General features: G+C 40.0%; 1 protein-coding gene across 8 annotated transcripts in view; it reads left to right on the top strand.

Annotated features, from left to right (window-relative positions):
- LOC127639373 (poly(rC)-binding protein 4-like) overlaps positions 1 to 15,361 on the top strand; it is a 163,010-nt gene that overhangs the window by 131,994 nt on the left and 15,655 nt on the right. For all 8 annotated transcript variants that reach the window (XM_052121344.1, XM_052121340.1, XM_052121341.1 and 5 more), the window contains 4 exons: positions 2,275 to 2,346; positions 7,203 to 7,244; positions 7,441 to 7,519; positions 10,030 to 10,082. In XM_052121344.1, the coding sequence (XP_051977304.1) occupies positions 2,275 to 2,346; positions 7,203 to 7,244; positions 7,441 to 7,519; positions 10,030 to 10,082 (246 nt within the window). The remainder of the gene's footprint in view (positions 1 to 2,274; positions 2,347 to 7,202; positions 7,245 to 7,440; positions 7,520 to 10,029; positions 10,083 to 15,361) is intronic.

Genomic DNA, 15,361 nt, shown 5'->3' with positions numbered 1-15,361 from the left:
CAAACCACATATACTGAATTTGCAGCTTGCAATACGTAAACGTGACATTCATAGACCAATTTATTGCAATTTAGCCCCAATTATTAGTTAACACTTTCATAATACTGTAATGTAAAAGCTTCTTGTCTTCATCTAACACATATTTTAAGAGTCTTAGATGGCATATTTAATTTAGGAAGAACAAAAACAAGTTGGTGAGGCATGAAAGTACAGTCCATTCATGTAATTCATTCATAAAACCAGTCCTGCATATACTGCCATACTGAATCCAACAACGTAAACAAGTTTTATGAAGATCTACAAATGCTTGGGTTTTAAAAAATCATTTTGAAAACTATTCAGACGTATTTGCCAGATTCAGCAATTTAATTATGTTACATTTATTAATTAATTAATTAATAATGGCTTTCCAAGCTAATTAAAAGCGTAAAACTACTCTTACATTTGAAGCAGGGCCACATTAACGCATGGTCTTACGAGGGCTTAAGCCCTAGGGCCTGTGGCTGCAGGGGGGTCCTAAGTCGCGGCATACGCCACCCTGTTCTCCATCGCCGACGTTCGCGTAAGAATGTTCATGTAAACACGTTGAGTGGACAATGCTGTATTAAACACCAAGATGATCCACAATGGTCTTAGCCGTCCGTGAAATTGATTTGATTTAGTTACACAAGCAACATTTCTGTTTATTTCATTCTTATAAACCATTCTTACGTAAATTGTTGCATTGAACTGATTGAACCATTCTTAGCCATTCACAACATCCCGTCATGACTGGCAGGGCCCAACAGAACAGTAACTTAATGCGGGCCAGGTTGTTGGGTTGAACCAAATGCGAACATTTTCATAAAAATGCCTTTACGATTGTGAATGCGATTTACACAGAAATACATTCTGAAGATATTTCATTAAATTGTTTAGAACACCATTCTTACCTAATTCACAAGAATACCTATCAATTCAATGTTACAGTTTATGCAAGCAAGGTTGGTTTTGTTCTGGTTTAGCCAAGATATAAATTCTGCTCTAGGCCGAACATGTTGCACTGTCTTACTCAATATCCCTACATTCCGTCTGCTTTTATGGAAGACATATTTTCCAATGTTTTGATGGTTTAATGATTGACACCCATGTACACAACAGAACAATATAATGGGAATCATTCAGTAAACACATGCAGAAAGAATTACTGTGTAAATTGCCACATTGAATCGAATGCCCATTGAACGGACTGTACATCTATCCCTCACAGCCTTGTTTTCAAATTAAGTATGGCATCTATTCTGACCAAGGTCTATTGTTTGACTCATTAATGCATCTGGTTGTCCCATTATTCACTTCACGTAATTCTCTATCACATCTCTAGAAGAGACTAGAACTGTCGTTATGTTTATTCATGTTGACACAGCTATTCATTATCAGCACGCCTATGCATTAGCAACAGTAGTATTAAGATCAATCAGACTCAATCATATTTCTCACCATTAAAAGTGCTGCGGAGTCATTCGCCAGCGGTGTAATTAATCGAAGTGGCAAAAACTTTGACTTGCGTAGTAATAACACAGCGTCAGTAGTCTGTCAAGACACAAGCAAGATTAATGTCCAATAATGAAATTAATGATCATTGCTTCATGTCAGAGAACACATTTTTTTTTCCCCACATTAACGCCTTTCTGTCTGTATGCAAATCACACTTAATGGTAATAGAGTTCAACAGTCGGGTTCAGAAAATAAAAATCCCATTCGTTTTTTTCCATAGAAAAACGAACAAAAAAAAAAAAATGTTAATGATTACACAGATAACTTTAAAAACTTTAATGGGCTTTACTTTGTTAAATAATGACATGCTTCTGGAGAAGCCCGAAGTCTGCTTGATTCAACTTCATAAAAACAAAGCCAAATTCCTGATGAAAAAACTACACTACCCAGAATCCTAAGAGATCTCAACCAATCCGAAAAGTCATTGTTACCATGCAAATGGGTATCACGTTAAGAGAACTCAACATTGACTTCATACTAATCAAAGGTACTAATTAATCTCAGATTCGTCTCAACCATTCAGTTGGTTTCATTCAAGACAAAACTCTTTTTTGAATGAATGGAACGAATACTTCCGGAACCAATGCCACTGGCATGACATACGGTCACTTTTGTGTTCTATGAAAGCAATAACAACAAAACATGAACTAATACACATGTGTATATGTATATTCACAATAGTGATGACATGCAATTAAGCCTAGGTTTGTGTCTATGTCCCCTATTTGCCTTTTTAAGGTTTTCGAAACATCAGAGTTTGCGTCTCACCCACTTTTCTCAGTGGCTCAGGGAGGACTGGATCTGCAACAAGTGAGTATCATTTATCCATGAAGTCTAATACAGGAAGACATGCTTCCCACTCTTTCTTTATTTGCCTTTTCCGCCCCTGCATGGAGGTGGGAATTCCGTTCCCCTCTGTCATTCCTCTTGCCGCATGTTGCAGCCAGTGTCCTCCCCACATGAGCAATGGAGCGTGACAATATACCAGTTACTGTTGACTTGAGATATTTTTGCTTTTGTAGTTGACATTCCATTTGCGCATGGCTTTACCTCCAACCACTTGCAATTGTATTGATTTTGTAATGCTTTTTAAACCGTACAGGCATTAGATACAGTAAATGGTGTCCCCCAAGGTTGTCTTAGGCCCTTTGACATTTATAAAATGAATGACTTGACAAGCATTTTAAGGGAATTTAAGGGAATATCCCTTAAAAATACCCAATAGCTTTTAGTTTAAACTATGTAAACTGATGTAAACAGATGCTATGTAAACTGATGTAAACTATGTAAACTGATGTAAACAGATGCTTTCCAGATGAAACATTCTTAAGTAGACATCTTAGTGATGTACATGTGCTATATGGGATACAATTTTGCTTTTCAAGTCAAAAAAGTTGAGATAATTTTACTGGAAAATGACAAAAATACTCTATGTTTGGCAGTTTTTTCTATTTGCTTGTCAGTTGTGGATGGTATTGGGAGGAACAACATTTTTTTATTCTAGAGAGCTTTTGAGTGGACACAAATCTGTGTAGTTCAAGATGAGTTATCAATATTACTGGCTTGTTTTCATGGAAGAGAAAGACTACATTTTAAATGCAACTTTTAGGAGTTCACTAGCTTATAGATGGCCTCAAAACTAATAACCACAAAACACATTTTTTATTTCATGGAGCCTTAAAATCACCCCTGTCCTGATATTTCATCTTGCTCTTTGAGTTTGCAGACTTGGAAATATTATTTATAGGGCGGAACAAAAAAGCATTTTTTTTTTCTCAAACTGTACTAGGCGCTTATCACTAAAGTTTCTGTGAGGAGAAAATACCCTTTCTGGATGGTTCACAGCTTTAGAATTCTATGCAGATGAGGAAAGTTCACTTCAGGATACTGTGAGAGTATAAATGACTGATAATCTCTGGACTTGCGGTTGAGGTGTTTTGGGCTCACAATTATCAGCGTATGTGTAATGCTCTGAAGCTTAAAAGGAGTAGTTCAACTCTGTTGATAACATCACCCATCCCTCAGCGAGCAGTTTAACATGCAGGTGAGAGAATGTTTATCATGGCCTGGAGGCACAAAATATGAAGGCCAAGTCATTGATATTGTGTTTATGTATGTTTGAGTGTGAATGTAAATGTGAAAATTCTTCAGAACATCTTTTTGTGTTCTATAGAGAAAGAAAATCATACAGGTTTGGAATGACCCTGTAAAGGGATTCCAAACTTGATTAGCCTGATTAGGGGCCGGGTGTGTAGCTTTACTACCCGGCCCCGCCCTCCACCCTGTCACATTCCTCCCGCATTTTCTCAGGCCGGGGAGCCCCCGGCATGACGTACAAGCCTCCCCTCTCCCTGGGGAGTGGCGTGCCTAACGCCCCATCTTTCCGGCAGGTCATCCCTGTTAAAAAAGAGAGGGAAAGGCCAACACAGAGTGGCAGTGGGAGAGAGGAGACAGAGAGAGAGAGAGAGAGAGAGAGAGAGAGAGAAAAAAAAAACTATTTCTCGCCGGATGTCCGATACACCGTAGCTTGGTCCTCGGCCATTCCTCTACCTTCTAATTGATGATAGCCATGCCTCCACAGACGGATCAGAGGCAGACCTCCGTGCCTTGGTGGACGGAACACCCTGCCGCGTTTTTGGTGGGCGGTAGGGGTCTCCCGCTTACAGGTGGCCGGGCTCCTCCGTCCTCCGGTGGATGGCAGCGGCTGCTCCGTTGGGGTGGATGGTAGTGGCGAGGACTCTACTACGTCACATCCCTCCACCTTCCCGGATTTCGGTACTAGGGTAAAGGGATTAGGATGGGCAAGGAGGAGGCAAGAGCCAGCTTGAAGATATAAATAGTAGTTTAATGAAAAAATAAACAAAAAGACAAAAACACAAAGGTGTCGGACAGCTGTCCGAAAATCTCTCTCTTTGTCCCATTGCAGTCTTCAGTCGGCCTTTTTCCCTTTCTGAGGCTTGATTAGCCTTATTAGGGGCCGGGTGTGTAGCATCACGACCCGGCACCGCCCTCTGCCCTGTCACAGACCCCTTTACATCTCAGTACTCGCTGACTGATGTTCTGATCTGAGGGCTAAAATGGGCCACCATGTGACAATACACACTCACGTACACACGATGCTTGTCCTGGAGAGCTGCCTGGAGCAAGGTGGCAGGCCCAAGCTCTGGCATTCTCTTAAATGAGCAGATATACAGTAAGTGCTGTCTGCCAGGGGACTGACAGCATCACGGCAGCTCTTGCTAATGAAGGCCCCACATGTGTGCGTGTGTGTGTGTGTGTGTGTGTGTGTGCATTAGGATTACACAGTCTTAACTGCCTTAGCCAGGTTTAATGCTTAGATTAATGCTTTTCTACATTATTTACCAGTGTGCTGAGCTCAATGAAGGGAAGAAATAATGAGGATTCTTTTTAAACCAAGCTCCGCCCACTTTTTCTGTTACCTTTTGTCCTTCCCACCCAAAGTTGCAAAAAAAAATAATCATAAAAACAACATAAAAACTGATTATAAAGTGTAATGTTGTTCTAACATTCAACAGGGAATGCTCTGAAAATTGCATTTTCCACACAGAAACCAAGGCCATTTTTAGAAATATCTTAATAAGGTGTAGGAGATTTCAGGCTCAGATGTCTGATGGAACAAAACATTTATTGAAAAAAGTTCAGCTTAAATTGAAAGAGAAAAGAGGGACATAGAGGATAGGGATAGCAAAAGGGGTGGCAATTACGTACCAGTTATTCCCAGCTGCCCTCAGGACTCTAAACTCACCTCGAGAGACAGGCTAAATCCGTCCTGACAAAGAAGGGTCATGTTTTTCCCCAAACAACGTTGAGAGCCTTTGCGAGCTGTGACCAATCATTTCCATTAACTCAACTGCCAGAGACATAAACTAAGGTTTGTCTTCAACAAGAACTGCCATTTCTGCATCACTGATCTTTTTAATGTATACACCTACTGTATTTTATCCTTCCCTGTTTTTCTCTCTGTGTCTCTCCATTCTCGCTCCTCTCTTCTCCACGTGTTTAAACTTTTGAACAGGCTAATGCAAGACCTATGGGAGCAGCACGTTGCATTCTGCATAGCTTTTTTGTCTGGCTATATGGCTTCTCATTCTCTTTGATGTTGAGGCCTTGATTAGGAGTTCTCCTCGTTTAATATATGCACTCTTTACAGCTGCATCTGTGATGGTTTAAAGGGACATATCATGGAAATCAGGATTTTAATTGCTGTTTTAACATTTTTAAGGTTATTCCCAAATCATGATATATTGATGCGACAAACATGAGCTCATAAACATATATACAGTACTGTGCAAAAGTTTTAGGCACTTGTGATAAATGTTGCATTGTGAGGATGTCTTCAAAAAGTCCAGCAAATATGAAAAAGCGAAATCAATATTCGGTGTGGCCACCTTTGCCTTTAAAACAGCACCAATTCTCTTAGGTACACCTGGATAACGTTTCTTGGTTGTTGGCAGATAGGATGCTCCAAGCTTCTTAGAGATCTATTGCTTCTAATGCTGTCTCAATTGCTTCTGTCTCTTTATGTAATCTCAGACTGACACAATGTTCAGTGGGGGGGGGTGGGGGGGGTCTGTGGGGGCCACGACATCTGTTGCAGGGCTCCCTGTTCTTCTAATCTTTTCTATTAGCAAAAGTAATATTTGGGAGTCTAACATTTGTATTTCCTATTGACACACTGATATAAGATATAATTAACCAACTTAAGACAAATGCTTTTGTGAAATATCTTAATTGCCTTACTACTTTGTGTGTATATATATATATATATATAGGTGGGTTGAGTACCCAAAAACTATACTCAAGCAAAAGAACTAACATAAATAATTACTTGAGAAAGAGTAATAAAGTATCCAATTAAAAGAGTACTCAAGTAGTAACTTTTTACTTTCACAAATGACATAATGTACGTTAACTCCATTATGTCCATTACTCCCTTTTTCTCCCCAATTTGGAATGCCCAATTCCCAATGGTGGTGTAGTGACTTGCCTCAATCTGGGTGGTGGAGGACGAATCTCAGTTCTGAGACCATGTCTGAGACCATCAATCCTTGTATCTTATCACGTGGCTTGAGCGTGTTACCATGGAGACGTAGAACGTGTGGAGGCTTCATGCTATTCTCCACGGCATCCACACACAACTCATCACGTGCCCCACCGAGAGCGAGAACCACACATTATAGCGACCACGAGGAGGTTAACCCAACATGTCTATACCCACCCTAGCAACCGGGCCAATTGTTTGCTTAGGAAGCCTGAGTGGAGTCACTCAGCACGCCCTGGATTCAGACTTGTGACTCCATGTGTGGTCGTCACCGTCTTGCTGAGCTACCCAGGCCCATGACTTACAGAAGTCTTAAAACTTCCATGAAACTACATTTGCTACCTATTTAATTCAGTAATGTGAATTCTGAGGGAGACAGGATATTCAATAAAAAAAATGTGCGTTCTCACAAAAATTGGATAAGACGTAGATTCCCAGAAACAGTTATTAAGAAAGTAATTGGGGTAAATTCTCAGACATGGGACTAAAAGCACCAAAACTCCAATAAATCAGTCATCACGCTGTGTTTCACACACAATTAGTAAATTAATCCGTTTTTCCTAACACCAGTCCATTTCAACACCTGTCTCTGTTCCTTTTCCAGGCGTATACTGTACAAAACCAATATGGCATTCCACACTCAGAGGTAAGAGGAGAAATAAATATTGTGCTGAATAACTTGAGAAAATGTTAAGTGTCCTTCTGTGAATTAGATGAGCCTGTTTAACTTGTTTGAATGAAGATCTGTATGACTCAAACCTCAGCTGTGGTCTCTGATAAGAGTAAATAAACCCTTTCACACAAACTAAAGTGATCTACTTTTCTCTCTCTCTCTATTGCAGTTGGCCAAGTTGCATCAATTGTCCATGCAGCAGGGTCTTGCCCCCATGGCACAGCCCATGGCCACCCAGGTCCTGCCTGGTAAGTTTTCCCAGTCTGAGTCCTCTTTGTAGAGGAACGATCTTCATATTGATGGGGGCTGGTAGATAAGGGTGGAGCACAGAAATTGTGGGATACACAGGGATTGCACTTCAGTCAACTCTTTACCACCTTGGTCCAACAAGCAGGACTGCCCTTTATGAAAGCTCTAGAGTGTTGTGATGTTAATCAAAGTGAAAAAATGAATAAAATGATTACATATTTAATGATAAAATGTAATAATAATCAGAAGATACAAATTATGTTGTATTAGTCCAGGTCCCTAAAGAACAACAATGTGGGTGGAAAGTAGACCGAGATCCAGTCACAACTAAAATGCACCACAATGAGATTTGACTACTTTCAAAGCCAGGAAGAGTGTGAATGCAAAGAGAACTGGGTTCATTTTCTCATTTTTGGTCCACTTAAAGTGGTCTGAGTTTCTTTTGAATATGGAAACACATTTAGTCTTTGGGGAGGGAGTGCTCAATCTCAGCATACATTTAAGAGTCGAAGAAGTGTCACAATTCCATTGGAGAACTTAAGTTTAAGTACCTAGATTTAAAATGCCTCCCAAAGCACCAGAGGCCACCCAAGTTCAGGTTAATGCACCTGAGCTCCATGAAGTGTATGGCACATGTAGATTACAACCACAAAAATGGGGCAAAGCTTTACAAGTTTTGAGAGTTAGCTCCTGGGGCTTCTTAGAACCATTACAAATTTCGAGCTAAAGCAAAAGGAGGGACTCTTTCTCTCTTTTCTCGCTCTGTTTTCCACACAACCAGACATCCAATTGTACAGCCATCCCAAGTTGTTCAGCGATGAACTGGTCTAGAGATTCCCAATTTTTTTTAGCAGGGTTGGGCAAAAATGGGTGCCTTAAAGTTCCCCCATATGTTGTATGTATGATAGTGTTTATGCTTAATTCTAATTTATACTGAAACATTAAGTGTAAAACTTACCTAATATGAATTTCTTTGCATTTAATTTTCCATTTTACTTGCACATTCAGTTTGCTACCTCAAATCAACTGAAATTCTGGAATTTAAAAGGCAATCTTAGTTAAATTCTGAATGCCACACAACCCCATTTAGCAAAGTCTTTCATCTTGTCCAGAGATTCCTAATATTTGTTGAGCAATATAAGTGCACAAACTCTTATAGCCAACAGACTGTTGTACATTATGGTAAATAAGTACTTTTGCTGCTAATGTGATGTTCGAAAAGCCCCTCCGAGCAATTGAAAAGTCGAAACAAATGTAATAGTTGCCCCTCCTGCCGCTAAAACTAAGAGAGCACATCCACTCATAATATGGCTGGGGAATTCAATTATGTCTGAGGTAAAAAAGCTCATCAGTCAGGGCAATGTTTCAGTCTATTAAATTGGCCCCTGTTGGGCTGGGAGGCAGTGCTGTGGCCAGGCCTCCTACTGAGACAGGAAGTGATAAAGAGAGGCAGGCTAGCTCTGAGTGTATCATTAACTGATAGGTGATAGCATTCAGGTTCAGCTAACAGATAGAGGAATACAAATGTAAATTATGACAGAATGGTTCCATTGTAAACAGACCTGTTTAAATCAAAAGTCCCTTGAATCTATCTTTTGAACTGAGAGCAAGGGTATGTACAGTAGAATCTAGGACTAATGAGGGAATTCACTATGAATGAATTGCACACTATCTGCATTGTTTTAGCACCCTATTCACTAAAATAATTATGCACACCATGTAACATTACAAACACAGCAAACACTGATGCAGCAAACTGGGACTATACAGCATTGACTATTGCAATACATTTCTTTAAAGAAACAAAAGCATGCTCAACTGCACAGCTGGTCTGGATAAATGCCTGGTTATAATGCTCTTCTCCATGATTTGATGAAATGCTGCTGCCATTATTGCTGGAAAATGTACACAAGAATTTATTTTAAACTAAATTTAGTTTACATTAATTGTGCATTATGTGTTGAAAATACCACTTTAAGGGATTGACCAAAGCTTGACCACCTTTGGCTGTACAATATTACATGTTTTTCTAGGGTTGCATAGATGAAAAAGAACTTCAGTAAGTTTTACATCAACAGGCACTATAAAATAATCTTTATAGCCCCTCAAAGACATTATATCTCCCCCTGTCTGCAATTGTACATCAAAACAGCTACTCCTGTCCCAAACTCATGCTGTTAGCAGAGTCAATATTGTTATGCCGTGCTGTTCAAAATAACTGCAGTTCACCTCAATTCACCCTACACATCTACGTAGAATCAGTCTAAAGTGTAGCACTGAATGTCCTCTGTTGGGGTGTCATTTACAATAAACCCATAAAGAGGCATAAGAAAAGGCAATTTTTGGGAGAACGAACAGGCACTCTTGTGCACAGGTTCTTCAGGAGCTTCTTTCAATCAAATTTCTTAGAACACAAAGAAAGTTTTTTCTTTGTCTTTCATTTATTCTATCAAACAAACAAACTGAATTCTCCTATGGTGCGTTAACTTACATGTTCCTCTTCTAACAGGCATGGAGTCCAGTTCCCAGACAGCATCGCAAGAACTTCTCATTCCAAATGATGTAAGAGCAAAACTTCTTTTTACTTTTTTGCACATACATTTTGACATAAGTAGTTTGGAAAAACCTTTATTATTTATTTTAATAGAATTGAATCTTATCACATTGTGTCTGGCGAAGACAGGTGCCAAAGTTTAGCAGGGTTCCCACCTCTCAGGAAACATTGACATATCAGGGAATTTAAAAATTGTTAGTTTTTTTCAAGCCATGGTATTGAATACAATTTCTAAAAAGTCATATATATATATAAAATAATATTTAAAAAAAAACATTATCAAGTAATGACAATCATGGAAACTCATTGGTGAAATGGTACAGGAACCCTGGTTGCTCTAGAAAGTTTGTAGTTGCTGTGTTCTGGACATTTGTGAGAGCACCTTCCTCGTGTGTCGCATGGCACACAATGACCCAGTACAGTTTCTCAAGCTTTTCATATTTCATCAAACACTTCAACTGCCGCCCCCCCTTTGAAGTGCTTCACAAGTACCAGTTCAATCTCGTCATGGCGTCTGACTGACATAGCCCTCCTCTGCTGTCAAAACAGAGATGGTAAATAAAGCCACAGCCTTTTGTCAGGGCTGTAGGTTTTAGCGCAGACCCTGCACCCCAGGGGCCTGCAGGACATTCCCTCCATGCCTGCTATGCGAGGCACCCTCTCGCCCACACGTCTCCCTGAGATCACAGGATTAATGGACTGGCCGAGGGCCCAGCCCTTACTCTGACCACACTCAATCCATAATTCCAACTCCCCTCAATGTTATTTTAAGGCCTGTGCTTGACCAGCAACAATCTTCTGGTGTATGATACTGGGCCTAGTACAAGTGGTGTTTGTTTTTTTTGTAAAATTGTTGATTTTGAATTCTGCCAGAGCTTCAGTTTATCACTTCTACAGAAGCCAGAACTATATCCACAGATTTTTACATGCTTTAAAATAATTGTTTATACTTTGTTATTTAAACACTAAGGCCCTAATTTATTAAAGACATTAAAACATGCAAACTTGATGGAATGTACCTTTTTTTTTAATAATAATCTGAACTGATCTACTATTGTATTCAAGTGATAGTTTGGGGTTTGAAATTCAGATTTATTTTCATTAGAATAAAGTAATACCAATTTTTTTTTGCTTTGTAGTTTGCACATTTAGATAATATCATCCTCCGCAATCTCTCTGAAACCAGTTCAAGAATGTTGTATCCTGGTATTATCCAGTATTGCTTTTAAAAAAATGTAAGTGATGGACTAGTCAAAGGACCAGTTTCTTTTGCACTTGTGTAGTTACTGGCATATTGAGTGGATGCATTATCTAGAGAGATTCCGTTTAAGTGTTAATCCTCGATTACCTTGAAGCACATGAAGAGACTAAGACTCTTATCTGATTGACACCAGGTTTAAATTAAACGTGACTTCCTATATGTATTCATAAGGCAGTAGACCTCATTTCTAAACTTTGGCAACCATACATGATAAACTTCAAAGAAACTGCACTTATTTTTCCAATCAAGGGGCAACTTAGCATGCATGTATTATTCCTGCGTAAAGCCCCTAAACAGGGAAATGGAGAGCATGTATTATTGAAATAGCCTCACAGCAATGTGATTCCAAAGCAACGCAACATCAAACAGACATCAAACGTCTGGCAGACTAAGTTGTTTATCATTTGCAATCAGATTTCTCTCTACTGAGAAGCTGTTGCGGACCGTGGCGAACCATCGCACTAAATCGTCAGGAGCATGTTGGAATTAGATTGGGATCAGTTCAGAGCTTGTGTATGCAGAAACTGCAGGAAATGCTGCTCGATCCATAAGTCAGACCTCTACCTACTTAGAAATAGCTCTGTAAGAGATTGATAAGACATTCAGAGGTACCACTTTTAGCTGGTATGAGACATGTCCTCTCACGTCCCCAGACTTTCAAGAATTAAAGCCTGGGTTGGAGATTTTCATGCTGCTCTTGGCTGGTTTAAGATGGTCACCCAACCTGGCCAAACTGGTCTTCAGCTGGTCTATTAGCCTTGCCAAACTGGTCTTTAGCTGTCTCCTGGGCTGGCCAAACTGGTCTTTAGCTGGTCTCCTAGTCTGGCCAAACTGGTCTTCAGCTGGTTTAGTTGACAAGTGTCCAAAACCCCTCAAAGACCAGCAAACCACCTTAAGCTAGTTTAATCCATTTTTTTTTTACCAGCAGGGGCATCAGCATGAAATGCCATGCTGGTCCCAGTTGGTTTATGCTGGTTAGTGCTGGTCTAGAACCACCCTGATAAATTGTCAGGGGCACCAATTAGATTGGGATGAGAGCTTGAGAGCACAGCAGACCTGCACAGAGATTGCTCTGTGAGAGGCGGACAAGACTTTTGACGACACCCCTTTTAGCTGGCAGGAGACATGTCCCCACTCAGGTCCCCAGACTTTCACAAATTAAAACCTACAGTGGAGATTAAAATAGAACTGTCTCCAACTTGGCAAGGGTACTATACTGTACCTGTCTTCTGCTCACAACAGATTTGACCCTTGCCTTTTACAGTTCTGATCATATTTTTACACACAACTTGCAGAATTTGCAAGATGTTAATTTTTTCCCCCAGTAAAAATATCTGAACACCTGTAGAACAAGAGCGATTTACTTTAAGATTAAGATAAATCGAACACAGGTGAATACAAAAAAAACTAAAAATATATATATTGTTTTCCCTTTGAATTAATAAATCTTTTGAATCTTTTAAGCATAAAGTAAATGTATCTTGTTTTAAGGATTTTTAGAGATTTTTTTACTCGTCGTTCCGATTTGGTAAACACAATTGACAGTTGTGTGTGTGATGGATAAATAATTCATATATTTCTAGAAATGAAGAATGTAAGTGGGCAAATGTGTGCTGCGGTGCAGAGGCCATTCTGGAATCATCTGCGTCAGAGTAGCAGTCTGCTACACATTCATAACCACAATCAGCTGAGCCAATAATAGCCCACCAGCACCAGGGAGAGAAGTGTGACGAATTAGGAGCTTTGACGTCCATGTGACTCCTAAGGACAGGAATGTTTTGTATAGGAGCATATTCTCAAAGTGAGGGTTTTGGGTTGGGATACGTTAAACACAATACAAGCTGTCAGTCCTTTGAATGATAAACCACTAACTCATCACAGTAGGGGTACTCCACTTTATCATTGTCCAAGCTTGACCCTTGGACCTAAGAGTCAACCAAACACCCTGACCCCCTTCCATCAAGCTCTGGCCACCTCCACAGCAGCTTCAAGCTCAGCATCTAAGAGTATCCACTAATGTAATTTGGAGTAATACATTGTGTCTCGTTAAAAAAGAACAGCATACTGAATGTTGTGTTTTAGATGCTGTAGATGCTGGTACTTAGCACAAGATACCGGCTTGCTGGTTTACATGCATCCATTTGGCGAATGCCAAGATATATATGTATACCATGGTATATTTTTTACAATTATGTGAATTCCCTGGAAATCAAACCCAAGAACTTCAGTTGGCATGAGCTTGTGACCAGACTTATCTCACTGTGAATTCAGTGACAGTAAGTCGAAAGTTCTGCTGCTTAAATGATGTAATACAGTCAACAGGAATGAATATTTGATTAACCATACAGCCTAACCCAAACCACAGCCTAACAGTCAGTGGAGTGAAAATGTTACCTTAGAGGGAAAATGTAACCTCTGAATTGATTGCCATTCATTATGTGAACGCGATTACTTTCTGTTTCCGTGGTACCAGAACATGGTGCTCACCTGGAACTCTGCTGAATGGGGTTGATGTCAGGGTACCAGAACATTCAGTAACAAAATGTCGAATTCCTGTGTGATCAAGTTGTTGCGACATGTTCTACCAGTTAAGCTCCAGGAACACAGCAGTTGTAGTTTACTGTTGAAAACAGGTTGTTCAATTATCTTAACCAGCAACATAAACTTGGTCAATCAGCTTCACCAGAAAAACCATGTTGTTTGAAGACCTAGCACCAAACAAGAATAAGTCAGCTGGGACCATCATGAAAATACATGAAACCCTGGCCAATCTGGTTTTCAGCTGGGCAAGCAGGTTTCAGCTCTCAGCCTGGTTTAGCTGGCCGACCAGCTAGGCTCCCAGCCTGTCCATCAAAAAAGTGCCCAAGACCCCTCTAAATCAATTTACTGGTCTTGGCTGTTTTAATCAATTCTAGTTGGACTCCCAGCCTGGCCATGCTGGTCTTCAGCTGTTCTTCAAGAGTGGCCAACTTGGTGTTCAGCTGGTTTAGCTGGTCAGTCAGATGGTTTACCCGCCTTACCAACAGACAATTTTCCAAAACCACTTTATTTATATTAACTGGTTTAATATGGTCTAGCTGGTATTTCACCCTGGCCAAGCTGGTCTTCAGTTGGTCTTTAGGACTGGCCAAGCTTGTGTTCAGTTGGTTTAGCTGGTCAGCCAAATTGTCTCACAACCTGACCAGCTAACAAATGCCCCAATGCCCCAATGTCCTCTAAACCAGTGAAGAAGACTAGCTAAGATCAGCACATCAGCTTAGGCTGGTTTAAGCTTTTTATACAGCAGGAGTAAGCTGATATTTTCAGTGGGGTATTTGGGCGTAGTGCATGCTTCCTATGATTTAGAAAGCATGATGCGCCACAGTAGGATAAAGTGGAGTTCTCCACCTGTTGTCGGTTAAAACTGACCAGCTGAAATTGCAAAACAAGGAGAAATATTAGCAGATGCATGTAATAGAAACAATGACATGCACAGGCACAGCCTTTTTATTTTAAACCCAAGAGAATGCATAGATTAACCGGCATCCTCTCAACTCCCTGACCTTAACAGAGCTCAGGAGGATTCATGGTAACATTGAGCCAAACGCAGATATGACATGCACAAAGAGAGAGATTGGAGTGTTTGTCTAGTAATGCATTAAGTACAGGCATGAGAGCGCAAACACTCTCTCTGAAAATCAATTGTCACTTAGCCACACATATAGGCGGTAGGATTGTAAGTATTATGTTCATATGTTTTATGAATTTTGACAGGATTGCAGTTGACCAAACATCAGGAAATTATAGGGTCATCCACAAATGGGATCAGAAGTACACAATTTAAGTTTTCTTCAAAGCAGTCGGTCAATTCAAATGTTTTATCATGCTGTGTGACACAGTGTCTTAGAGGGAAATGGCTTCATAGCTTGGACATGTTCTACTAACATTTGACAAGGAGAAAGTGTCCAAATACTTTTTGGGGTCAATGTATGTTGATATGCAATAATGCATTTTGGCTTGAGACATATCCATCAATCTGATTGGTCT

Source organism: Xyrauchen texanus, chromosome 48 (genome assembly GCF_025860055.1).
Source record: "Xyrauchen texanus isolate HMW12.3.18 chromosome 48, RBS_HiC_50CHRs, whole genome shotgun sequence".
NCBI classification, from domain to species: domain Eukaryota; kingdom Metazoa; phylum Chordata; class Actinopteri; order Cypriniformes; family Catostomidae; genus Xyrauchen; species Xyrauchen texanus.
This window is presented reverse-complemented; position numbering and strand designations above follow the sequence as displayed.